At 35.8% G+C, this 26,581-nt stretch overlaps 1 protein-coding gene across 3 annotated transcripts; it reads right to left on the minus strand.

Annotated features, from left to right (window-relative positions):
* Nucleotides 1-982: 982 nt before the first annotated feature.
* LOC107867991 (transcription factor BIM2) lies at nucleotides 983-17,561 on the minus strand. Of its 3 annotated transcripts, XM_047411925.1 has the most exons (7): nucleotides 17,229-17,561; nucleotides 17,047-17,143; nucleotides 12,785-12,854; nucleotides 12,585-12,680; nucleotides 3,397-3,806; nucleotides 1,503-1,672; nucleotides 983-1,338 (listed from the first exon to the last, which is right to left on the minus strand). In XM_047411925.1, exons 1-7 carry the CDS (start codon nucleotides 17,293-17,295, stop codon nucleotides 1,181-1,183), a joined length of 1,068 nt encoding a protein of 355 aa, XP_047267881.1. In that variant the 5' UTR covers nucleotides 17,296-17,561; the 3' UTR covers nucleotides 983-1,180. The 3 variants fall into 3 exon arrangements, with proteins under 3 accessions (XP_047267881.1, XP_016570005.1, XP_047267882.1); XM_016714519.2 differs by having other exon boundaries at nucleotides 983-1,672; nucleotides 17,229-17,433; XM_047411926.1 differs by having other exon boundaries at nucleotides 983-1,689; nucleotides 17,229-17,419.
* Nucleotides 17,562-26,581: the final 9,020 nt, after the last annotated feature.

The following is a 26,581-nucleotide window of genomic DNA, read 5'->3' on the forward strand; positions in this document are numbered from 1 at the left end:
ATACCCTCGGTCATACTTTGGGTATGCATATGCCCCTGCCGTTAGTGTAAGGGGCATATACATACCATATCATTAAAGGTATGAACATATATGAATCCAAAATATAACGGAAGATATCCACATAACATTATCATAGTTTAGAAGTATTTTTATCTCTTTTCCGTAAAGAAATTAAAGATTGACCAAATGGAAAGAGACAATTTTTTTTTAAGAAAAAGGACAAAAAAAAAGTAGACTAACCACGGAGAGAATTATTTATACACGTCTAAATAAGGTATCTGCGTTGTACAAGAGCGTACATCGTATCTACTGTATAAAAGTGTGGCATATTGCAAGCTATAGAGACGAACTTGTTCTGCAATTTTTAGTCGCTAATCTTGTTCAAAATTAGTCTAAATTTTCATCAAATAATTTCGATTTTGTAGACAACTTTCTTAAACTATTTTCGACAAGTCTAAACAATACCAACTTTAAATCATAAAAGTCATATCTGAAATTCAAATCCACTTGCTAAGATTGCTCAAAAATGATGGATCACCTACCTAATCTAATTTTCGCCATCCAAATCTTACAAAACCAGTATTTAAGTGTGATTTGAGCTCCAAAGAAAACAACAGTTTATTAACCAGCACTCAATAGAACTCACTATATATATACCTACAGAATCAATGGTGGAGGGGAAGAAAAGCAGGGAAGGGGTGAAGTAGTGGACATCGTTGGGCAGTGTCATCTTAACCCTGTTCATCTGACCCAATCAATTCAACTAATCTTCAGCTCAAACCCGCCATGTACTGCCCAACTAGTATTCAAAACACACATAAGCTCGTACCAAACATTTAACAATCTGAATCACTCGGCTGTACCATGGGAGTTGAGACCAAATTTTCACAATGATACAACTGAATTTATTTCTGAAAACCTAACTGGAAGGCCAGCAACCCGTTATGCAGACGAATTTTGGAATCTCGTCCAAAGAAAAGGCTGAAAGGAGAAAATTTGGTATACATATAAAATTCTTCATGCAAAGATCTGAAATAAAATATGGGATTCCCAGTTTACAAATCAACTATGAAACCAGATCCATGAAGGCATCTTAAATAGACGGCAGAAACCACGTCCTGCAATTCTGCCAGTGAGTATGAAAAACTTTACCGAATGCCACACTGAGAATTAACAAAGTCTACTTAAAAAACAAGAAAGAAACTGAACTAGGATCTAACTTGAAAAAAAAAAATACCCTTGAGAATGAAATGCAGCTTCTCATATTTAAATGGAAACCTAGCTTGAGAATAAAAGGGTGACGTGTAAAATATAACGTCCTCAGAGATTCCAACAGCCCTACAAATCAAAGACCATCAGCTCCTCAGTTTTCTCATAAGCTGTTTGTGAACCATCTCATCCACTGAGATCGGCTACTTCATGTGTGTCTCCATCAAAACAATGACAAGATGCAGAAAAATTACGAGTGGAGCCATCGTGCTAGATTGACTATCACATACTACCTTCTGTCTTACGCCTTTTAGGAGCATGATCATGGTTCTCTCCTATGCTTAATGTTGTAGCTGTGACTCCACTACTTGAGCGTTTGCCAATATCAAGCTCTACTCGAACATTGGCCTGTGATATATCCACTCCGATCGACTCAAGTGTCTGGTGTACGGTATCAATCAACCTGCTCAAGACCAAGACCTAATATGTCCTCAAATAGAATCCAAAATCAGTAATATACTAGCATCATAACATAATTTCAGATGAAGTGAGTTCAGACCAGAATGTGCCTGCAAGCCCAAAGGTCCAGAAAACTGTTCATGTCAGAATGACATTTACATGTTTGTTATTCATTTATTCATTTTCTGGAAAAATCCCAAAATGAGGCTCATACCTCAAAATCCAGAGATCTACTTGTTATTACCCTTAATATCTGTAGATAAAGTTGGATTTCTATTTGATGGATCAGGTAGAAAAGTTGGGGAAGCCATGTAGGGAGACCTGATTGATATTAGGTTGCTCGGGTAAATAATGCTGGGTCACATAAAATGACTTCCTTCAAGCCACTGAATCTTTTTTGAATTGGCAATTTTTTTCACCAAAAAATGCAAACCCACTTGCAGCAGGATTGACAAAAACCATACCGGAAGGAGCTCAAAAAGGCTACAATTTGCATTTAAACCTACCAGCTAATAATGACGAGAAATGTTTACAGGTCTGAATCTATTTCATGCACTTGGCAATCACAGGACTATTCTGATGGATCCAATTATGGATAAGAAATTGGTGATAGCCTCTGACTAATTTTAATGATGACATCTGACCCAATTTTACTACCTGCTATACAGGACAAAAGAAAAAGAAATGGAAGTATGCAGACAACAATAACAAAGGAAACAAGATCAGCAAATATGCATACGAAAGAAAGCTACGAACAGAAAAGAAAAGAAAATCAGAGAGGGAGATTATTACTCAGAAGACTGCAGAGAACAAGGAAACAAATTCAAAGGAATATTGACACACGGCTATACAAGGAAGGAAAGCAAGGATCAAGATAACAAGATCAAGTGCAAGATTGGTACTCGGCTTTACAAGGTACGAGAACAGAGGAACTACTACGGCAATTCAAGGAAGGAAAGAAATAAAGTACATATGGACATGTGCACTCAATCAAGGATCATCCCATATCCTTGATTGAAAGAAACACCATTGGGTTTTCCTGAAGAGCTAATCTACAGAAATCAAATCAATCTCAGCAGCAATCAAGGCAAAGATTCGATCCTCTACAACAACAGTTACATGGAAGTTCAACACTATTAAAAGGAGATCAGGATCAAATGAACCAGTGCGCAACTTCACTTGAGCAAGAAATATTACTCACCTCTTTTATCTTACATAAAACGCTGACTCTTTATATATAGTTTGCAAGTGTAAAGAGAAGAAAAATGAGAGATTAGTCAAGGCTATACAAGTAGAGGCTGTGACCATAGAAGAAATCTGGAATTGTACAGATTGAGAGAACTTAAGAAAAAACTGTACTCTCGAGTGCATTTAAAACCTATAAGGAAACCCTTGTAGCCCAATGAGACCAGTATAAAACATCTGTCTCAATTTACTTTCAGCTTTTATATTCTATCTATTTACTAACTTGCAGGTGAGTTCTCCTTGAGCAACAGTCGACTATCAGATTACGAAAAGACTCCAATCACCCCCACCCCTTGAGTTTCAGTTGGAACATAACCTTTGATCCTCGAGGTAATTCTTACTGTATCACACGCCTACTTCATAGGTACAAGTTCAGCACCATTACAAAAATTAGTAAGTCATGGGCATAGAAGAATAAATTTGAATGCCCACCTTACCAGGACATCAATTCATAGCTATTGAAGTACTGATCAATCATCATACCTTTGAGAATATGCACTTGAGATGCCAGCTTCTTCACCATTGATTTTCATTTGTTCCTGATCATTTCTGCCATAGCTCAGGACATCAGACTCAATTGTATCTTGTTTACCTGGCCCATATAATGATTGAGGTTGGGAAGTGCAATGCTCAGCATCAGGAGATGGTTGAACAGATGCATTTTCAAATAAATTAGGTTGCAGTGGCATGTTAAAAGCAATTGCTTCATCTGCTGCCATATAGGAATTGTCCGTTGCTCTATATAAAGCAGTGGCAGTCAAGTTCGGTTCTACAGAGCTCTGTGCACTTGCAAGCAATGTTGGGTTAATGACAACATTATCCTCATGAGCAGAGCCGTTCCTGATCATTTGAGAATGTTCAACAAAGTCTTCCACAGGCCCAGAACTGCTTCTCTGTCAACAATAAGAGAAAAACATTAGTTTTACTTTCAGAAAAAGCACTACTGCTTCCATCCTGAAGTCGTGCCTAATTCTCCTCCTAAAACAGCCTGAATCCCGTAAGTTCCCTTTGGAGGGAGGAAATTAAAAACAAAAGTGAAGTCTTTTTGAACCGTAGGTGAGGAGTTTCCCTTAGGAATAGCTCACGTCTAGATTTTTCTGTATTTGGCAAGCATCCGGAATAAATAGTGAATTATGAGTTTACAGTATAGCAACTGGGGCATACAGGTATGAGGTAACGTCAGAGAACATTTTTTCCTTTAATCAAGTACTTTTCAGAGAGTAATATCTGCAGTAAAACACACTCACTCGGATTCTATATAGCTAAGTTTACTTCTTTTGGATCAAACGATTCCTACTTTCCTATGGTGCATTGATTTAATAATTTTCAAAAATTATTAGAGTTAAGGATTCCTTCACTAAACCATGCAGTAATGATAATCTACTTTCTTTGTCAAAAATAATAACAATGAATCTACTTTAATGCTACAACAAAAACTGCCAAATTGAAATCCATCTGGTTCTAGAGAAGTGAACGAGGGATAACAATCGAAGTATAAAAAATCACATAGCTAGAGGACAAGAAACCAACCATGTATTGCCAAAGAAGAAAGTTTTTCGCTATATCTTCAACATTATCCATTCCTAATGAGATGGAGTAAAATTTAAATTGCCCCTTTTTCCTATATCAGGGAAGTAGAAAGAAGTTCGACAATAGGGAGTAAAGATAAAATATTATCATCCAAGCAATCAAGTCCAACAACACTTGAAAAAAGAATCCAAAACATAACATCAAACAGATAAGAAGTGCAACTGATGCAAGGAACTAGTAAGAAGTAACAACCAGGCGGGAATTCTGGAAGCTCAGCTCCGGTGACATCTTCAGACGCGAGAGGAACCTGAGAAGAAGAGCAGTGAAGACACAAATAGGAAACCCTACAGATACATAGGGTTTTTTTGGGACCGGGTCACTTTTGGGCCTAAATCATTTTTTGCTTTCTTGCATTTTCTTCTTTTATTTTATTTGGCCTTGTTTGAGTCCGGACATATTTTGTTCTTTTTGAGTTAATCAGGGTTCAGGGTGAGCAGAACCAAGACAGAGTATGTGGAATGTAAGTTTAATGACGTAAGGCGAGAGAATGAGGTAGTGGTGAGGCTAGAAGCGCAGGAGGTAAAGAAAAGGGATAAGTTCAAGTACCTCGGGTCCGTGATCCAGAGTAACGGTGAGATTGACGAGGATGTCTCGCACCGTATCGGGGCGGGATGGATGAAGTGGAAACTTGCATCGGGGGTGCTGTGTGATAAGAAGGTGCCGCCCAAGCTTAAAGGTAAATTCTATAGGGTGGTAGTCCGTCCGGCCTTGCTGTATGGAGCGGAGTGTTGGCCAGTTAAGAACTCCCACACCCAAAGAATGAAGGTGGCAGAAATGCGGATGTTGCGCTGGATGTGTGGACTGACCCGAAGGGATAGAGCTCGGAATGAGACTATCCGGGAGAAGGTTGGGGTGACTTCAGTGGAGTGTAAGATGCGGGAAGCACGATTGAGATGGTTCGGACACGTGAAGAGGAGGGGCATGGATGCCCCGGTCCGTAGGTGTGAGAGGCTAGCGTTGGATGGTTTTAGACGGGGTAGGGGTAGACCGAAGAAGTACTGGGGTGAGGTGATTAGGCGGGACATGGAACAGTTACAGCTTACCGAGGACATGACCCTAGATAGGAAGGTCTGGAAGACGCGAATTACGGCAGAGGATTAGGGCCTGTTCGGGTCGCTAATGTAGGGAGGTAATTGGTGGGGGTGTATTCCTGGTATGATTCCGTATTCAATGTTCTGTTCCGTGTTCCGTGTTCTATGTTTGTTACGAATCTGTGTGCTTTCCTCTGCTTTATATTCCTGCATTCCTGCTTTACTCTGTTTTATATTCCTTATGGCTGCAGTATCTATGTTATGTCATCTGCTTCTGTGCTGTACTATGTGTTTGTTTGATATCTCGTAACTTGAGCCGGGGGTCTTTCGGAAACAGCCTTTCTACTTCATCAGAGGTAGAGGTATGGACTGCGTACATCTTACCCCCCCCAGACCCCACAAAGTGGGAATACACTGGGTTTGTTGTTGTTGTTGTTGTTGAGTTAATCAAAAAAAATTGGTCCTTGGCCCAAATTTGATTTTATTAAAAAAAATAAGAAGAGAAAGATTTGTGGTCAATGTAGCAGAAACACCAATAAAGCAGAACTTATATCAACAACGATTTAGCAAGGAATAAGGAGACCATCCATAATAGTCCTGCATCCCGATTAATATAACACTTCATATTTTAGAACATTCCAAAATGTTTGACATCATTCTACTAAGGGAAAAGGTCAAAAAAACATTTGCAATTTGCCCTCCATTTATCCTATGTTTACCTATCAGTCCATAAATGCTTTCACCGTTATCTTTTGTCTCAAATACTGGCCCCCAACTAATATTTTCAGCCGTGGAAAACTGGGTCTGACTTGGTTAATAGATGGAGTAACATAGGAATATTGTTTTGTTTTGTTTTGTTTTTTGATAACCAAGGAGTATGTTTGAACCTTATTCAATTATGCAGAAGTATCTTTGAACTTCAATTGTTCCATGGGCATGCTTCAAACTATTACAGAGGGTATATATAAACTAAATAGTTTAGGGGTAAATTGAATCTTTGATATGTGTGAGGTTCCACTGTGGCAAACGCCAGAGTCAAGCTGGAAGTTAGTCTAAAGATAACAGCAAAGGCTTTCAGGGAAGACAAGTAAATGATGGCAAAATGAGACAAATTGAATAACTCAGGGTACATTTGAACATTTTCCCTTTTACTAATAATATGATTTATGATATTTCCAGAAGGATCGAATTATTTCTTATTTAAATTAGACTAATTTTTCATCCATTACTTTGTGGTGGGGCCCTTCCTCGGACACCGCGCATAGCGGTTGCTTTAGTGCACCGAGCTGCCCTTTTTTTTCATTTGTTACTTTAATATTTTCTCCTCCTACTACTTCTATATATACAAGTTGTGAGAAATAATGGAGAAAATATTATTGAATTGTTGTCTCTAAATTATTACATTGAGACCCTATTTATAGACACTATATTCCAATTCTATTCCTAATAGGACACTACATTACAATCCCTTTCCAAGTAGAATTCAATATGTTATTCCTATTCATATTCTAACACTCCCCCTCAAGTTGGTGCATACAAGTCATATGTACCAAACTTGTCACAAATATAATTAATACGAGGACTGGTGAGGGACTTGGCGAAGATATCTGCAAGTTGATCACTTGACTTCACAAATTTTGTAACAATATCTCCCATGAGTATCTTTTCTCTGAAAAGTGACAATCAATCTCTATGTGCTTGGTCCTCTCATGGAACACTGGATTAGATGCAATATGAAGGATTGTCTGATTATCACATACAAGTTTCATTTTACCAGTTTCTCCAAATTTTAATTCTCTCAGCAATTGCTTGATCCAAACTAGCTCGCAAGTTGCTGCAGCCATTGCTTGATACTCTGCTTCAGCACTAGATCGAACAATCACACTTTGTTTCTTACTCTTCCAGGATACCAAATTACCTCCTACTAAAACACAATATCCAGATGTAGAACGTCTATCAGAGGGTGATCCTGCCCAATCTGGGCAATCAGCATCTGTATATCCAATGATATGCTCATGGCCTCGATCCTTGAAGAGTAGTCCTTTACCTGGAGATGACTTTATATATCGCAAAATTGAGCAACTGCATCCCAAAGACTATCATAGGGGGAAGTCATAAACTGACTTACAACACTCACAGGAAAAAAGATGTCAGGTCTAGTCACTGTGATATAATTCAATTTTCCAACCAACCGCCTATACCTTCCAGGATCACTGAGTGGCTCCCCCTGTCCTGACAGAAGTTTAGCATTTGGATCCATATGAGTGTCAATGGATCAACATCCCATCATTCCTGTTTCCTCAAGAGTCTAAAGCATACTTGCGTTGAGAAATAACAATACCTGAGCTGGACTGAGCAACCTCAATCCCTAGAAAGTATTTCAATCTGCCCAGGTCTTTAGTCTGAAAATGCTGAAAAAGATGTTGCTTCAAGTTAGTGATACCATCTTGATCATTGGCGGTGATAACAATATCATCAACATAAACCACCAAATAAATACACAGATTTGGTTCAGAATGGCGATAAAACATTGAATGATCAGCTCCACCACGAATCATGCCAAACTCATGAATAATTGTGCTAAACTTTCCGAACCAGGCTCGAGGGGATTGTTTTAAACCATAGAGTGACTTGCGCAATCGACATACAAGGCTATTAGACTCCCCCTGAGCAACAAAACCAGGTGGTTGCTCCATATAAACTTTTTCCTCAAGATCACCATGCAGAAAACATTCTTAATGTCCAACTGATAAGAGGCCAATGACAAACGGCAGCCATAGAGAGAAAAGACGGACTGATGGTATTTTAGCCACGGGAGAGGAAGTGTCACTATAATCAAACCCAAATATCTGTGTATATCCTTTGGCAACAAGGCGAGCCTTTGGCCAATCAAACTAACCATCTGGACCAACTTTGACTGTACAAACCCAACGACAACCAACAGTAGATTTACCTATAGGAAGGGAAACAAGCTCCCAAGTACCACTCGTATGTAAAGCAGACATCTCATCAATCATAGCTTGTTTCCATTCTGAATGGGAAAGTGCTTCACCTGTAGTCTTAGGAATGGAAATAGAGGACAGTTATGAACAAAACATGTGCTCCCAAAAATACGAGGGGGATAGAGTAGAGATGTGACTGAGGAAATAGTATGGAATGGGGAACCTTACTCTGGATCGAAGATGATGGCATTCTGTTAATGAGATAGCAAGATGATCAGAAGATGTATAGTAAGGTTGAGATTCAAAGAATGTGACATTAGCGGACATAAGGTAGCGACCCAAATCAGGTGAATTGCATCGATACCCTTTTTTTAACTCGAGAGTAACCAAGGAAGACACATTTGAGTGAACGAGGGGCTAATTTATCTTTTCCTGGGGCTAAAGGGTCCTTAGTCTCCTTATATGGTCTTGGGCAATCCTCTCCTCATGAGCTAACTTTTAAGGTTGAGTTAGGCCCAAGGTCCATTTCATCAAGGTATCAGAGAAGGTTAGAAATATCAGAAAAGATAACTCAGTCACCGTGCGTCAATTCCGGTGACTAATTTGGGTCAATTTTTATTTTGTGGGTTGTGTGAAAAATACAACACTACCAAAAGGATCGGAAAGATCAGGCGACAAAAACCCGACGAAAACCGCCGAAAAATTACCCTCCACGCGCCGCCACGCGCCAGCCGAAATCCAGAAATTCCGACGAGATCTGCATCATGCACCGGCGTGTTAGCACATCTGGGGTCGATTTTTGAGTTGTTTCTTTTTCTATTGGGGTCGCCGGTCTATTCTGACTCCAACCACTTGCTCCTTTCTAGATTCCGACAATTATTTTGAGATTCCGACCGCCGAAACCCTAATTCTGGCGACATCAATTTTTCTTTTCGGGGATTTTTTTTTTTTAGAAACTCAGATCTGGTTCTTGGAATTTTCAAGTCAAATTCCCAAGATATCTTTTGGGCATGATATTTTCTTTTGGCTCCAAAAATATTGAAATTGGAAGTTCAAGTCCTATGATTAAATCTGAGCCCTTAATGAGAAGATCAGAAAATCAAACGTCACAGTCCATGAAGAATTGACGATGGGAAGGTTGATTTGGAAGATCTCGTCCTAGGTGTAGTTATTGTAAAAGGCTTGGACATACTTATACATACCTAAGTGTAGTTATTATAATAGGCTTGGACATACTCATGGAATATGCTGTTCTTTGCATGGTCGACCAACTAAAAATGCTCATATTGCTCAGTCTAACCCACAGGTGATCAACGGGTGTATTTATCTGACAAGGAATATAATGAGTATCTTCAGTATCAAGCAAGTAACCATATATTTCTATCAATAGCCTCAACTGCACAATCTCCTACCTTTGGATCATGGATTGTGGACTTAGGTGCTTCTGATCATATTTTGGTGATAAATCACTTTTGTCTGATATTGTTTATTCACAATCTCTTCCAGCTATTATTTTAGCTAATGGAATTCGAACAGAGCCAAAAGGAGTTGGACAAGACAAACCCCTATCTTCTGTCACTCTAGACTGAGTTCTTTATGTCCCTGTTGTCCTTTTAATCTTGCATCTGTTAGTCATTTGACACGTGCCCTTGATTGTAGTATAACTTTTTTTGCTGATTCTTTTCTAATGCAGGACCGCAAAACGGGACAGAAAATTGGCATAGGACATGAATCACAAGGCCTTTACCATCTTACCGCTTCAAATTCCTTCACAGCATGCTCCACTACATATCCTCCCAACCTTATTCACAAACGTTTGGGACATCCTAGTCTATCCAAGCTATAAAAGATGATACCTAGTTTGTCTAGTCTATCCATATTAGATTGTGAGTCATGTCAACTTGGGAAACACATCTGTGCTACATTTTCATGTAGTATTGAGAGTCGCTCAGAGTCTATTTTCTCAATAGTTCATTCCGATATTTGGGGTCCTAGTAGAGTCAGTGCATCATTAGGATTTTGTTACTTTGTTACTTTCATCGATGATTTTTCAAGATGTACTTGGGTTTACTTAATGAAAAATCGTTCCGAGTTATTCTCTAGATTCAAAAGTTTTTGTGCTAAAATACAAAATCAATTTGGTGTTTTTATTCGTATTTTTCGTAGTGATAATGCCTTAGAACACTTATCCTCCCAGTTTCAGGAGTTTATGACTCCTCAAGGAATCATTCACCAAATATCATGTCCATACACCCCTCAGCAGAACGGTATAGCAGAAAGAAAAAATAGGCATCTCACTAAGACTGTTCGCACTCTTCTCATTGAATCCTATGTTACACTGCGTTTTTGGGGCGATGCGGTCCTCACATCTTGCTATCTCATTAACAGAATGCCATCATCTTCAATCCAGAATAAGGTTCTCATTCCATACTATTTCCTCAGTCACATCACGCCCAGGGCTGCACATCTGGAGCGTGGACAACTAAGACGGGGGGCCCAACATCGGAAACAATGAACTGGGTGGGCCTGACTCTGATACCATGTGAGAAATAATGGAGAAAATATTATTGAATTGTTGTCTCCAAATTATTACATTGAGACCCTATTTATAGACACTACATTCCAATCATATTCCTAATAGGACACTACATTACAATCCCTTTCCAAGTAGAATTCAATATGTTATTCCTATTCATATTCTAACACAAGTACAATTTACGTCTTAACTCTACTATCAATTAAGAAGGAAAGAGTGTAGTGTTGTGAAAAACGAGCACTTTGGCTCTTAAGGAGGCAGAACGAGGCGAAGCGCAGGTAAGTCACTGAAGAAGTGAGTGCTTCAGAAGAAGAGGAATAAAGCAATCGCTTTGTAATAATATTTTTTTTACTGGTAACTTTGTATTCCTCAATATTAAGGGTTATGCTGACCACATCCAAAAAGACTAATTACACAAAAGAAAGACAGAAATACTTATAGAGCTCCTATGAAATCCACTAGCTGGATTTCCTCTTCTATATTATGTTCTTTACACCAAAAAACTAAAGTGGTAATTACTTTCCACTTAATCTTTTTTATTGTACATTCTTTTCCTTCAAAAATTCTGATTTCTATTTTAATTACTTAATTGCTTCGTAATATCTTTAAGTGGGCAACAGCCTTTTAAAAAGAAAAAGAAAAGGAAGCCTTTTGGATCAAAAAATATGAGAAATTCAGTGGTCAGATTCACCAGTGCTGCTGCTCTCACTGGTTTCACTGTTCTCTGCTTCTTCTTTGACATCTCTTGCTGTGGCTTCTTTTCTTTCTTCTTTTTCTCTTTCTCGCTGCTTCTCAGGTTTCATTTATTCATTTACTCTGTTTGTCTTTATTTTTTCCTTGTTTCTCTTTCTCAGTACTTCTCAAATTTATTCTCTGTTTGTCTATTTTTCCATTTTGTTTAATCTTGCTTTGCTTTCTTCAATGATTCAATGGGACTACTTTAATCTCTTTCCCTTTTCTCAGAGAATATAACGGACAAATTCTTTTCTTTTTTCAGTTTGTTAATCTTCATTTCCTGTTTTCACAAAATTCTATGGACAAACATGCCATTTTTGTTTGAGTTTGGCTTATTTATAGTTCTATTTATTGTGCAAGGTTCATTTTGCTTTTCTTCTAAAATTGTGTTCACGTCGTTTCTCTCTTAGCCATAGGGCCCTTGTTGCTTCTTTGCACTTCCCGCTTTAAAAGCTCTAATACAACGAGTATACTATGAATGTAAGTCCACCTTAACTATCTTCGGCCTCAAGTAGTGAAGAATTCAACAAGGAGCAAAGACACTGTTGATTATAACCAATTTACAACCGCCAAATGTTGGACCAAAATCATGCAAGCATTAAGAAGCCCATTGTAGAAACGCTAGAGATTGCCTTATAACAAGGAGAGCAAACTGCTGTATCGTTGCTAAAAGTAGTAAAGCAGAAGAAAACATAATAAAACTTTGTTATGTTGCCAAGAAAAATAAGCGAGTGAGCGAGATAGGAACAGGAGTTGTAAGCAAAGTATGCAGACCAAGAAGCTCTCCACATTACATAAGAATCTAAAAGTGAATTTTAAGTATAATAAAGATCATACCCATGGCATCAACTTCGAGGGTTCTGCACTCCATCCTTGGTAGGTTCCTTCATACAGCTGTAATTTCTCGTGCAAAAACTGGATATATTCTGTAACCTGTATTTAGTATTAATTCTACAGGCTTAACTTTATGACAATGTATAAAACATGATTAAAAAAACAGCAAGAATGGCAAGGAATTGAAACGTCACAACTTGCACCTCTAACAAGAATGAAGCTCGGTCTCTCTTCTGATCATTTTCAGGTATCAGATTTCTTAGAGTCTGAAATCTGCAAATTATTAAGTATTAGTCAGCTTGGGGAAAGATTTTCCTGAAGAAGCACCTGAATAGGCAACTAAAATTCACCATGTATTGAAAAAGACTAAAAAACTAGTCTTATTACATGATGTAGTAAGCAAATGCTCTAAAGAACAATGTTGATCCTGTTCTGCCAAATAATTGAAAAGCTATGCGCATGTAGAAACACCTAAGGCTTTCCATGCATGCTGGTTGACAATAATCAGTTCCTCTTCACTTGGGAAATACCAGTTGAACCAATAACTAGCCAGAAGAACATAAGCAAAATAACAACAACAACAACAAACCTAGTGTATTCCCACACAGTGAGGTCTGGGGAGGGTAAAATGTAAGCAAAATATCACTTCTTAATTAGATTCATATATAGAAGTATTGTTAATCATTACTGTGAGACTTGTCCCGGAATGCCATTTTTTAAGCTGACAAACAAAAAGACTAGTTCAACAACTCAAGGATATCTTAACATGTGGAAAGAGTTAATGAACAAATAAACGAGACTCGAACAAAGGAGCACTATCATAGTGTTTCAAATTCCACATGACAACCATAAATGTTACATGGATAGGAGTGTGGGTGTCTAATAGAGGTAGAAAAATAATTGTCACTCCAATCCATAATCTTCCCGATCCTTCTTTTTGTGACATGTTGGTCTAGAGATGAACTTCAAAATTGTCAAGTTACACAAATTTTGAGGGAACTGATTGTGATCTCCTCACATGGTCTTGGGCAAAATTCTTCTCCTGAACTAACTTTTGAGGTTGAGTTAGATGTGTTTCTTTTCTAAGATCCAGTTGTCCAAGTCTTGGGCATGTGGGAGGGTGTCAAATCCCATTTTTGTTAAGGGCTTTAGTTCTGGTCTCCTTATATGGTTTGGCAATCCTCCTACATGAGCTATGTTTGTGAGAGTTGAATTAGACCCAAGGTCCACTTCTCCCAAGAAAAAGTGGTAACTTTATTGGTCTATTTTTGTCCTGAGCCAGGGGTTCATCGAAACAACCTCTGTATCACATCTGTGTAGTAGAGTTAAGGTCTAAGTATACTCTACCCTCCTTATATATTGTTGTTGTGTACGAAGTCCTAAAATCTAGGATCTTATGACCAATTAAAATTTTACCTTATGCACATCTTTTTCTTATTTGCAATTAAATAAATAGTGCAATTAAAATCCTTAATGTTTGCTAATTATATAAATTTTTCAACCTTTTCAGCGGCAAATATCTCTCTTTGGTGAATCTAATTGTAAAATTCTCTGTTTTAGCATGGTAGAATACTTAAGGTTCCAACTTTTGCATCCGTGAAATCTTATTGATTTTAAATCATTTTTTGTTTTTGCTTTTGCAGCATCTGGATTTAGATAGTATGTACGATGGACATGTACGATGGAGGGAAGACCCAGGTGAGAACGGCGGGAGGAGACTCAGAGCAGTTTTCGGTCGAGACCAGGTTGCATCAGGGATCGACTCTTAGTCCGTTCCTTTTTGCATTGGTGATGGACGTGTTGACGCGGAGCATTCAAGGCGAGGTGCCTTGGTGTATGTTATTTGCGGATGATGTGGTGCTGATTGATGAGATGCGAGGGGGTGTGAATAACAAATTGGAGGTTTGGAGGCAAACCCTTGAGTCTAAGGGGTTTAGGTTGAGTAGGTCCAAAACTGAGCATTTGGAATGTAAGTTTAGTGACTTGAGACAGGAGGACGAAGGGGTGGTGAGGTTGGACTCACAGGATGTCTGTAAGATGGACGGTTTTAAGTATCTTGGGTCTACAATTCACGGGAATGGTGAGATTGATGAGGATGTCTCTAAACGTATTGGAGCAGGTTGGATGAAGTGGAGGCTAGCCTCGGGAATGTTGTGTGATAAGAAGGTGCCCCTTAAGCTTAAAGACAAATTCTATAGAGTGGTAATCTGTCCGGCCATGTTGTATGGTGCGGAGTGTTGGCCAGTCAAGCACTCGCATATCCAAAAATTGAAGATGGCGGAAATGAGAATGTTGCGTTGGATGTGTGGGCTTACTAAAGGTAACAGAGTAAGAAATGAGACTATTCGGGAGAAGGTGGGAGTGGCTACAGTGGAAGACAAGTTGCGGGAAGGAAGACTGCGATGGTTTGGGCATGTGATGAGGAGGAGTGCGGATGCCCCAGTTCGAAGGTATGAGAGGCTTTTTTTGGATGGCTTCAGGAGGGGTAGAGGTAGGCCGAAGAAATACTGGAGGGAGGTGATTAGACATGACATGGAGCAGCTCCAGCTAACTGAGGACATGACCCTAGATAGGAAGGTGTGGAGGTCGCGGATAAGGGTAGAAGGTTAATGCGGGTGTGTGGGTTATAGCTTGCAGTCTGGAGAGTCCTGTGTAGCCGGGTTAGTAAGCCTAGGTCCGTGTTCATAAGGTCCTTGTTATGGGAGTGTAGGTTATTACTAGGTAGGTGCACTAGGTCTTATGTCTTAGTACCTATTTTCTTATGTCGTGTCACCCTTATGTCTCATATTTCATATTTCTCTGATGTCTACTTTATTATTTCTTATTCCTGATTTTCTATTATGTTTTCCATCCCTTTGTTTACTGTTCTCTACTTTGAGCCGAGGGTTTACCGGAAACAGCCTCTCTACTTCCTCGGAAGTAGCGGTATGGACTGTGTACATCTTACCCTCCCCAGACCCCACTCTTGTGGGAATACACTAGGTATGTTGTTGTTGTTGTATTAGATGTGCTTGTCGGCAAAAAATCTACTATAGTAACTAGGGCATTGCTTGGATGCCGACCTGCAATGTAATTTAACTTTCCTTCCATATTTTTAGCGCAAATCCTTTTTAAGTGTAGAACAATGATGAAATGTCGCTTTTTCACCCTTCACAATATATTTTACATTAGAAAAAATTGTAAATTGATAATTTTCTTAATATTTATTTAGGAATAGAAATTTAATTATTCACCTAATATTTAGGGCTTCAAAATCAACTAAAATTTGTCAAAATAGTAATTCAATTTACTTTACTAATATTTTGAACTCTATTAAGGATTTCAATAGTATTACATCTGCGAAAATAAGCTTACCTGTGATTGAGGTAACTTTTCTAATCATTAGCTCTTCATGAATATATAAAACCCGAATAAAAAGGAATTTGACCCCCATAACTCCAAAGTAACCATTTAAAATATTTTTAAAAATATTTATGACACCGTAAACAGCTAAGATTTGGTAGAGAGACTGTTCTCGCGACCGCGTTGGACTATCTTCTTGAGCTGAGGGTCTATTGAAAACAGTCTCGCTACCTCTAAGGTAGATGTAAAGTTTGTGCGCGCACTACCCTTCCCAAACTACACTGGAATGATGGTGTTGTAATCCATGTATAACTAATACCTATATACTTATCACATTGCATCCCTATAAAATAAAAGGTAGATTCTAAACTGCTTTGGAATGTTTTTCCTTGAGGAGGGGGTCTATCTTTTGCAATATAGTAGGTAGGTTTTTGCATAATTTATTTATGTGAAAATGGAAAACAAACAAACCAAATGGTGTTAACTTACATCGAATTCCCCATTGTTTGATGAAATGTCGATTTTTATACCTGTAGTGCTATTTTGCTGTCATATTTTTTCCTTAGAACCATACTTTTGAGCCAAGATAGAGATAAAGGTCCACCTACATCCTATCCTCACAAGCCCCACTTGTGGAAGTGCAGTGGGTATGTTATTGTTGTTGTTAATTTTATACATGTAGTACAACTTCTAATGAGCCCCAAGGCCCTAAGGACTCATTTGGTTGAGGAACAAGTTATCCCGAGATTAATTATCTAGTGATTGTTATTCCACCCTCAATGTGGGATAAAATTAACACTACAATCCCAGGATAACTCGTCCCGAAATAAGTTATCCTGCAATTCATTCCAACCGACCATGAGATAAACTCATCCTAAAATTAATCTCGGAATTAGTTATCCCTCATCCCTCCCACCCTCAATGTGGAATAGAAATAACATTACAATCCCGGGATAACTAATCATGTATAAGTTATCCCAGCCAAGCATGGGATAAACTTATCCTAAAACTAATCTCAGGATACATTATCACTTACCCCTCGTACCAAATGAGCTGTTAGTGTTATAAAATGTCAATTAATTTAGAGATGTGGAAAAGGAAAAGGTGTTAATAGACTTGTAACCTCTCGTTAATCTTTATCCTCCTCCTCTGCTCCGTCTCAGAATGCTTAGAACGATGAGAATTTACCTTCCCAGCATTTCTCTTCCCTTCTAATTTCGCTATCAAACATCAATAGCTTTTATCAGAAAACAAAACAAAAAAAAAATTAACAAAAGAGTCAAATCCTAATGTACAACAGAATACCCTTTTGAGAAGATTCTTCATCGTCCTCTTCGTCCGCTTCATGGCGAATCTTCACAGTCCTCACCATTTCAATGAAATGAATGTGCGTGCAGAGCAAATGTTGCACAGCAAATTATTGGAAACCCTAGGCAATTGAAGTGGATGATTGTGGGTGCTAAATTGCCGTTAAAAGAAGGGCGTTTGGTCATGAAAATTTAAAAAAAGAAAATAGAATTTGAAGCTGAAATTAAATTTAAAGTTGGAAATAAAAATTTTAGAATTTGAAGTTGAAATTGAATTTAAAGTTGGAAATAGAGTTGTGTTTCGCTATGTTTTTTAAAAAAAATTTCCGACTTTTGAAAAAGAAATTTAAAATATAATATTATATCTTCAATTTTTAAAAATTATCAAAATTACTCAACTTAACTAATTTATCTACAAGATACAACCAAATAGACAATAATATTATTTTTATTGTTGGTGTTGCATAAAGAATCACAAGAATAGACAGATTAAGGTTTCATTGTATCATGAGGAGATTTTGAGAAAGAAGAAAAAATTTAAGTTGCCTTCAATTTGAGGTCTTTTATCGATAATAGGAAAAAATGGGTAATGTGATAATTAAATATTTAACTTCGATTATTGGATGAAATTAATAAGTTGTTTTTGTAAAATAAAAAAAATTGGGTATTTGTAATACTAAATAAAGTTGAAACTCAAGTTGGAAAAAAGTACCAACATGGGTTGTGATGCAGCGAATACGGTTGCTCCACCCTTAACCAGAGGTCGAGGGTTCGACCCTGGGCATGGAGAAAACTCTGTTGGGAGCTCTACCCCCGAATGGGGCCCTACCCGGCACGAATTCAAATTAGTCGAGCTCCAATGCAGGTATCGGATACCGGATGGGAAACAAAAAAAAAAAGTTAGAAAAAAGTGAAAATAACTAAAAGTAGTTTTCACTTTTTCAAAAATAATTTAAAATTCTCATGGCCAAACACCCTTATTAATTTTTCAAAAACAAGTAAAAAATTCTTATGGCCAAATGGCTCCTTAAAGACATACTAGACCTAGATGTGAGAATTTACATAGTATTTTTCAACCCTAGATTGGACATGATTTTTTTATGTGTTTTGAAATAAAATTGACAGCTTTAATTTATAATTGAGAATATATAGAAGTGGCATATGAGAAAATTCGTGGAAAAAACTCATTTAACTCTGTAACTTAAAACACAATTATGTAAATTTAGTCAAATTAGTTAATGGTGTTATCTCTTTTTTTTTTAAATTTAGCTATGATTAAAATACTTGAATCGAACATTAGTGTATGATTATCAATGAACTCATGTTGAGGTCAAGGCTCTCAAAAGCGAGAAGTTGTACTATTGCTTTAATATGTAAAATAAATCTATCATGTTATTTCACTCGATAGGTTCTTCTATTTCAGATGAAAGGTTATATAGATTTTCTTACATGTGAATTAAAATTGTCAAATATAAGATAAATTTTCAATACTTCGGTGATTATCTTTTTTTTTTTTAGCTATTTTGTTGAGGATTTTTCCATTAAATCATGTTTGTTGCTCTTAGTTACACCATATTACTTATTCTACCTAAAGAAACAATAATAACCCAAAATTTAGGTGTATAGTGTTAAAATAGATAAGATATATGGTCATATGGATGATGACACGTGGAAGGAAACAAGGGCGGCATTAATATATCAAAAGCCAACGGTATAATTCACTTCACAAGAATATAATCAGACAAGCTCGAGTGACGAAAGATAAAATCATCAAAAAGTACTAGCCATTATGAAACTGCTTTCAAGACGACATTAGGCGTTATTTTTTATACTTAAATTTCATATAATTATTTATTTATCATGAGTTAAGGTGGTATAACTCTTAGCTATCACATCTTGAGAATTTAACTCTATAATAGCATCATAATCATCACATTGTAGACAATCAAATTCTATTACAACATACTTAAATTTCTCTCTAGCAATATCATTATTTGTGTATCAGCTTTGTGCACTCCTTGAATTCAATTAATATATCTATATCCAGGATATCATTAAAATAAGGCTAATACAAGTTATATTTACTTAATATTATTCAATTCTGTCAATTTGTCTAAGTCTTTCTCTTTATACAATTTTAATTAGTCGCGTATATCGTCATCTTGACCGATTCAATTCATGTATCTTGTAAACTTCAAACATAAGTTCACCCGTACTTGTTTTGGGGTAAGGAGTTTGATACCCATTGTGGCGCTAAGGATAATTATGATGTTGTTTAATCCTACTAAACTAAGAGTAACACACTTTGTCTTTGTAAATCTAAATAGAAAATTGACATAATTAGTTGGCACTGGAAATGCTAATTAGGACAATGTCAAAGTCAACACCAATCCACTTTTGAACAATTTTGAGCAATGGAGATAATTCGACCAGGTCTGAGATTCGAATGGAAAATGAGCAAGGGACTTTCCTACAAGCGTCTTAGCATGATCACACACAACACAATGAAAGTATTGATGATCAGGAAATTATTAGGATCATTTGGTCTGTTTTGACAAAAAACTTGCTATACTAGAAAATTAATAGAAAACAATAATAGATTTACAAAAGAAGAAAAAAGTTGCATTTGGCCCAGACATAATAGGAAAGAAGTTATTCACAATACTATGGTTGAGGATCGCCATTGAAAATAATATCACCAGCTTTGGTAGCGAAGAGTCAACCAAGCTAATGAAACATCTATATACATTGTCTAGTCGGATGAACTAGAATGAAAAGAATTTCACACTCAAATGGATCAAATTCTAAGGGTACCACCTGTAACATTTCAGATTTCGAACTTTCGAATACTCAGTGCTTAATATGAAAAAATAAAATTTAAAACTTAAAGTTCCAAGCTTATATGTTCACGAGTCGTGAACCTAGTCAATAAGTCATGAACCAACTCGTGAAGTTGGCCTCTATTGTCTTCCAAGTTTCCAAGTTACCATGAGTCATAGTACAAGTCGTGGAGTGGTTCATGAGTTGTACTGTGGACTCATTAAATCGTGCCTGAACTTGTCAAAGTCCCCTCAAAACCACAAGTCATAGTACAGATCATGGAAAAGTATTCACGACTTGTAATAAAGAATTGTAAGAGACATTCATGAGTTTGGCAAAACTCTCAGTGAACATGACTAGAACCACGAGCCATGATGTGACTTGTGGAGCCCTTTCCCAGAAATTTTAGCAATATTTCAAAAATGAAAATTTCAACTTTCCCTTATCTTATTACCTAATCCCACAGTGTTTTGTATAAATATAAGATCCTAAAATCTATTCTTCTTTTATTCTCTCAAGAATAAGTGATGCAAGTTCGGAAAGGGCTAATTGCATGGAATGATTTCAACTTGACATTGAAAGTTTAGAGTGTTTCAAGAGAGTATGAAAATCAAAGAATTGATATAAGAAAATATTTACATTATATCCTAGGGTCCTTTTTGGTCATATATGATGCACTTGTAACTAAGGACATTTATGTTATTTTCTATCTTAGCTAACCCTAGCACTATAAATAGAATGGGATGAACATTATTTTAGTGAGACAATATTTTTAGATTGAATACTCTTTGTTGAGCTTATGTCTTTATCCCTTTGTCTCTATATTGGATCTAGCTTGAATATCCTTTGGTAATTTATTCATAAATGAGTTTAATTCTCTCTTTCCTTGAATTAATCATGTAATTGTTTGTCTAAATTAGAGAATCACAAATCCATATTTGTTTATCTCTGGTTTACTTCAATTATGGGATTATTCTTTCTTTCTTCTGTATTCCTTCCCCTCTCTAATTTCTTGATTATCTCTTGAATTTATATATCTTGTATCCCATTTTACATCAATTGATATCAGAGCAATGCTAAAAAATTATTCCTACGATTCTTAATCCTTGGCTTGCATATTTTGAAAATCTCAAAAGAAAAGTTCAAAACAAATTGGCAAAATTTTCAAGTGGGTATTGTTGGGTTTTGTGGGAAGTAGTCCAAAATACTTTAATATCAAATTTATGATCATTTGAAAGTGATTTGAAGTTGATTTTGTCCATTTCCCCCCCCCCCCCCCCCCCCCGCATAAAAAAATCTACACCATTTAAAGTGCAAAAATTTGAGTTTTGTAGTTATTTTGTGTGAATTTTTTTGCCTTATCTTTTTTATTGAAGTTGTTTCCATCATGAGTAAACTATATTTGATTTCATTTTTGGGATCTAAGGATGAATTTGAGGTCAATTTTGAGTTAAAAAATTAGGCATTTTTTCTTGTGCGAATTTTAGTAAAAAATTCAAGTTTGAGTTGATTTCTTACTTTGAAAACTATTGGGTGATGTTTAAAAATGTTATCATATTTATTGGGTAAACTTCATTTGAGTTAGGTCTTGATAAATTTGATGAATGTGGTGTTTTGAGCTTATTTTGAGTGATTTTTTTCTCCCAAACTCTAAAATTTTGGGTTGTTTGATTTATGGGTAAATATATTGTATGTCAATTTCTTTACATTGAGCGTTAGAACTACTAGTATTATCTATTTTTTTTGTATTCGTATTTCATTTCATGTCAATTTCTTTCATACTTTTCTCTTTTTAGTTTCATTGTGTGTTTAATTCATTTCTTGTCAATTAGTGTGTTTTATTTTTCTTTGTTATTGACATAAACTCTACTCCGAACTGATACTTAAAAGCTTACTTTGAGATTATTTGAGATTTTAGAACCGTGAAGAACTACAGAATATCATTGAGTGGTAAAAGGCTTGAGTGGTGAGATCATTTGAGTGTGGTCCTAAAAGCCTACGACCTTTGAGTGTATACACGAGCGTAAAGAAAATTGAGTGCCATATTTGAGTTATACACGTGAGGGAGCGACTTGTGAGGTCCATTACTTTACTAGTCATTTTTCTTGTCCTAACTATGTCCTATATAGGTTCAAAGAGTTATAATAAAGGTTTGGATGTCAATGGCGAAAAGAGAATTTCATCTTATAATTCTACTTATTTCATCTTATAATTCTACTTCTAGTAAGAGTTATTGTGAAGTTTTTCATTATTATAGTGGTTCTTCTAGAAGAAAAAGAGAGTATAATCTTGATGAAGGTTTGACTAAATTTGAAGTCATTGTGGAGGGATATGAGAGTGGTTGCACATTTGATTGCACCATAGGTGTAAATAAATTGTGTTATACCAACTTCATTGATCCTTCTTTGATTGAGTGGTTGGATATACCTTGTCATAAGAAAAGTTCACCATATAAATTTAATGGAAGGTTAGTTGACAAAGAGGTGAAGATCATTGTTTACCATGGAAGTTATCAAGAGGGTATTTAGAGTGATATCTACCCTTTGTCTACTCGTTTGGTATGTTTAGGAGCTCCTTGGTTCAATCGTAATAAATTTTGGTTAGATAGAGAGTTGGAAAAATTTGTTGTTCTATATTCGATGGAACAAAAATATGTCTTAACTCCTATGGCCATTAAGGAATCGTCAATAACAAATGAGAAAGTCAAGAAAGTGAAAGAGAAGAAAACTAACTTGAAATTTGATATACAAAGTCATTCCAATAATTCAAGTAGATTCTTTAGAGCTTTTAGTGATGCTAAGTTGAAAATTGATATGAAGAGTCATCCCAATGACTCAGGAATCCTTAGAGTCTATTACACTTCTAATAAAATGAGTGAGAGCGAAAAGAAAAAGAAGAGTGAGAGAGTGAATAGTGACAATTCAAAAAAGGAAAAAAGGATATTTGGAATGAAGTGAGTGAGTGGCTACAAGCAAAAAAGAAAAGAGAGTTAAAAAATGAGAGTGAATTATCACAAAAATGAAAGAAGAAGAGTGAAGCAAGTAAGAGAAAAGAAAATGAGAAAATAGAAAAACAAGAGAGTGTGAGTGAGAAGTTTTCTTATTCTAACTCTAGCCCTTTGAATTCTTGTTCTTTTAATGTTTCCATTTCTTTTGTAGGTCTTCTTGAATAAGAACACAAAAAAGGATAACTCAACATGGAAAAAAATTCAAGAATTGAAAGAAGCAAGTCAAGTTGGGACTATTTCAAGTGAGCTTAATTTTAAAAAATCAAGGTAAAGAAGATTCTTTAAGTGTTCTTCAAGTTAAAATGGTTCATCCTACCTCTTTAGTTACTTCAAATGAACTTGATAATGACTTAAGTGTTAATGTTAGACCATCTTTTGGTGAGATTGATGCTTCTTTACTTTGTGTCAATAGACAAATCGATGATGGCCATACACTAGTTGAATATGATTATGAAGCTAAAATTGTTATTGATTGTGAGCTTAAAATGTTACAAGCTCGTGTTATGTTAAATATGAAAAAACATGGTATTTCTTTGAATTCTTGTGACGAAGATGAAAATATTTCTTCTTTAGCTACTAGGAACACTAAAAATATGATTGATGGTGAATGTCTCTTTACAAGTGAGTTTAATCGTAGCAATTCTTTATCTTGTAAAGATATGAATATGCTTTGTGGTAGTACACTTGAAATGGAGCATGCAATTTGTGATAATATCCTTTTTGAGCCTAAAAAATATCAAATTTTTAAAATAATTGATAATCCTTTATTTGGTGAAAATATGCAAGAAAATTTTAAAAATGATTTTTGTGTTGATAATATGAGTCATTCTTTGAGTTGTCCTAATCTTGATTGTGTGATTCACAATGATCATAATTTGAAAATTGATTTTGAAAGTGTGAATGCTATTAATAAAATTCAATCGAATGATTCATTCCTTGTTGTCTCATATGCACTTGATGAAAATGACGATTCAAAATTTAAAAAGTGCATAACTTGTGTAAATGATTCTTGTAGCTTGCTTGAGGTTGCTAATTGTTTGGATGTTAGCAAATTAACTCTCAAATTATTTGTCGAAAGTACTTCTTGTGTTGAAAAGTCCTCTAAAATTTAAGAAAATCTTTTAAAGAATGGGAGAGACATAAGTGATTGGAGTAGTAAACTGATAGATGCTAGTTTTTATGTTAATTTATTTGTTTACTCTAATCTTGCCTTGGAGGATATAATTTGGATTGAATTTTTAAATGCTTCTAGAAGGAAATGTAATATGATCTATTTGAAGCATTGCCAAATATCTGTGGACATAAATGTGACAATTCTTCTTTTGATGAGTTTACTAACCTTGTTGATCTATTTGTGAAACACGATCAATAGAGGATCTACAACAAGGTAAGATACTTGGGAGCATCTTCTTGGGATATAAAAAGATTTGAGGTATTTTTTCCTTCTAAAACCAAGAATAATTTGTTTGAATGATTAGTGCTTATTTTTGGACTTTCTAAAGCTAAGAAGGTAAATTTCTATGCCTTTGACCTTTATAGTAGCTACTTTATTGTGATTAATGAGAATTCTTTAGTGTTGCTATTTGATTTATGTTATGAGTTACTAAGTGAGAAATATATGAAAACTTTGGGATTGATATTTGTATTTGATCCCGAAATGCATACTTGTATTTAAGATTTATGAATGATATTGCTAGTTCTCTTAATCAAGTGGTCAGAGAAGTACAATTCAGTTGGTGAATTGAGAAACTATTTGGTCCAAGTTGTTGAAGAAACTAGTTTTGGGTTGAAAGTTCTAGAGTGTAGAATTATTAGTTTCTTTAACCTTATTTATGATTGTGGTACACTTTTGAGTCAAGTTATTGATAAGCTTGAAAAGTTGATTTTTATGAAATTTCATAATTGATGGCTCTATCACAAAAGTGTGTGTTTTTGGAAGTGGTATGTAACTTATTTGAAAGATAATTCTTTGGCTTGGGTACTAACTCCTCTCCATGATTTGCAAGGTTTGAATTCGAGGCCAAATTATTTTCAACAAGGGAAGAATGATGCAAGTTCGGGAAGGGCTAATTGCATGGAAGGATTTCAACTTGACATCAAAGTTTGGAGTGTTTCAAGAGAGTGTGAAAACCAAAGAATTAATACAAAAAATATTTACATTATATTCTAGGGTCTTTTTAAGTCATATATGATGCACTTGTAACTAAGGGCATTTATGTTATTTTCTATCTTAGCTAACCCTAGCACTATAAATAGAATAGGATAAGCATTATTTTAGTTAGACAACATTTTTAAATTGAACACTTTGGTGATTTATGAGTTTATCCCTTTGTCTTTATATTGGATCTCTCTTGAATATCTTTTGGTAAGGTTATTCATGTATGAGTTCAATTCTCTCCTCTCTTGAATTAATCATGTAATTATTTATTCAAATTAGAGAATCACAAATCCACATTTGTTCATCTCTAGTTTACTTCAATTGTGGGACTATTCTCTCGTTTTTCTTTACCCCCCTCCTAATTTCTTATTATCTCTTAAATCAATATATCTTATATTCCGTTCTACATCAATAAGTAAAGAACAAGTCTAAGGAAATTCAAGCAATCTATGATTGCTATTCTAGCAAGTTAATCAAGTCTTCACTTGTTAAGTGGTTGTCTTCATCAGGTATAAGATTCAGTGATGGTTTTCTTTCATTCTCACATCCAAGTACTATCTAGATATTACAAAATTATATTCTAAGCTAGGGTTTATGCCTAAATCATTAAATGAGATTTTCTTACATGCTTTACTTGATTCCGTGAACATGGTTTTCAATGATCTCATGATTTCTGCACCAAACTTTTATTTATGCATTGAAACTTATGCATTAAGGATTTCTTCATGAAATATGATCTCTATATTGAAAAGATATGTTTTTAGATACAAAGCTTTTATACATATGATTTATAACATGAAATTGAGCATAGGCTCACAACAATACAATTTTGCATACACTTTGAGCATAGACTCAAATTATGGTTCAGCTATATTACATAATACTAGTATGTTTTGGGAGAATTATTTAACACTGAGAGGATAATTGTTCACATAACCTAAGTCATGGTCCCTAGTAGTTTTGTCAAACTCCCGAATCACTTATATGACTCTTTGGTATAAGTCGTGAACACCTTTCATGATCCCTACTATACTAGTTTTGCGGGGACTTTGTCAAGTATTAGGTATGGTTCCACGAGTGCACAGTATGATTCATGAACCACTCCACGATTCGTAATATGACTCTTGGTAACCTAGGAACTTCGATCATAATAGAGGTTAGTGTCACGAGTTAGTCTATGAACTGTGGTTGGGTTTATGAATCATGATTCTCTCGTACAATACTAGGACATTAAGTTCAGATTTTCATTTTCCATAGTAAGCCCTGAGTATTCATAGGTTCAAAATCAAAAGTGTTATAATATCTCTCTCTTAGGATCATTTGTCCTCACATAAAGACTAGGTCTAGGATCAAAAGATAAAGGAAC

Source organism: Capsicum annuum, chromosome 4 (genome assembly GCF_002878395.1).
Source record: "Capsicum annuum cultivar UCD-10X-F1 chromosome 4, UCD10Xv1.1, whole genome shotgun sequence".
Classification (NCBI taxonomy): domain Eukaryota; kingdom Viridiplantae; phylum Streptophyta; class Magnoliopsida; order Solanales; family Solanaceae; genus Capsicum; species Capsicum annuum.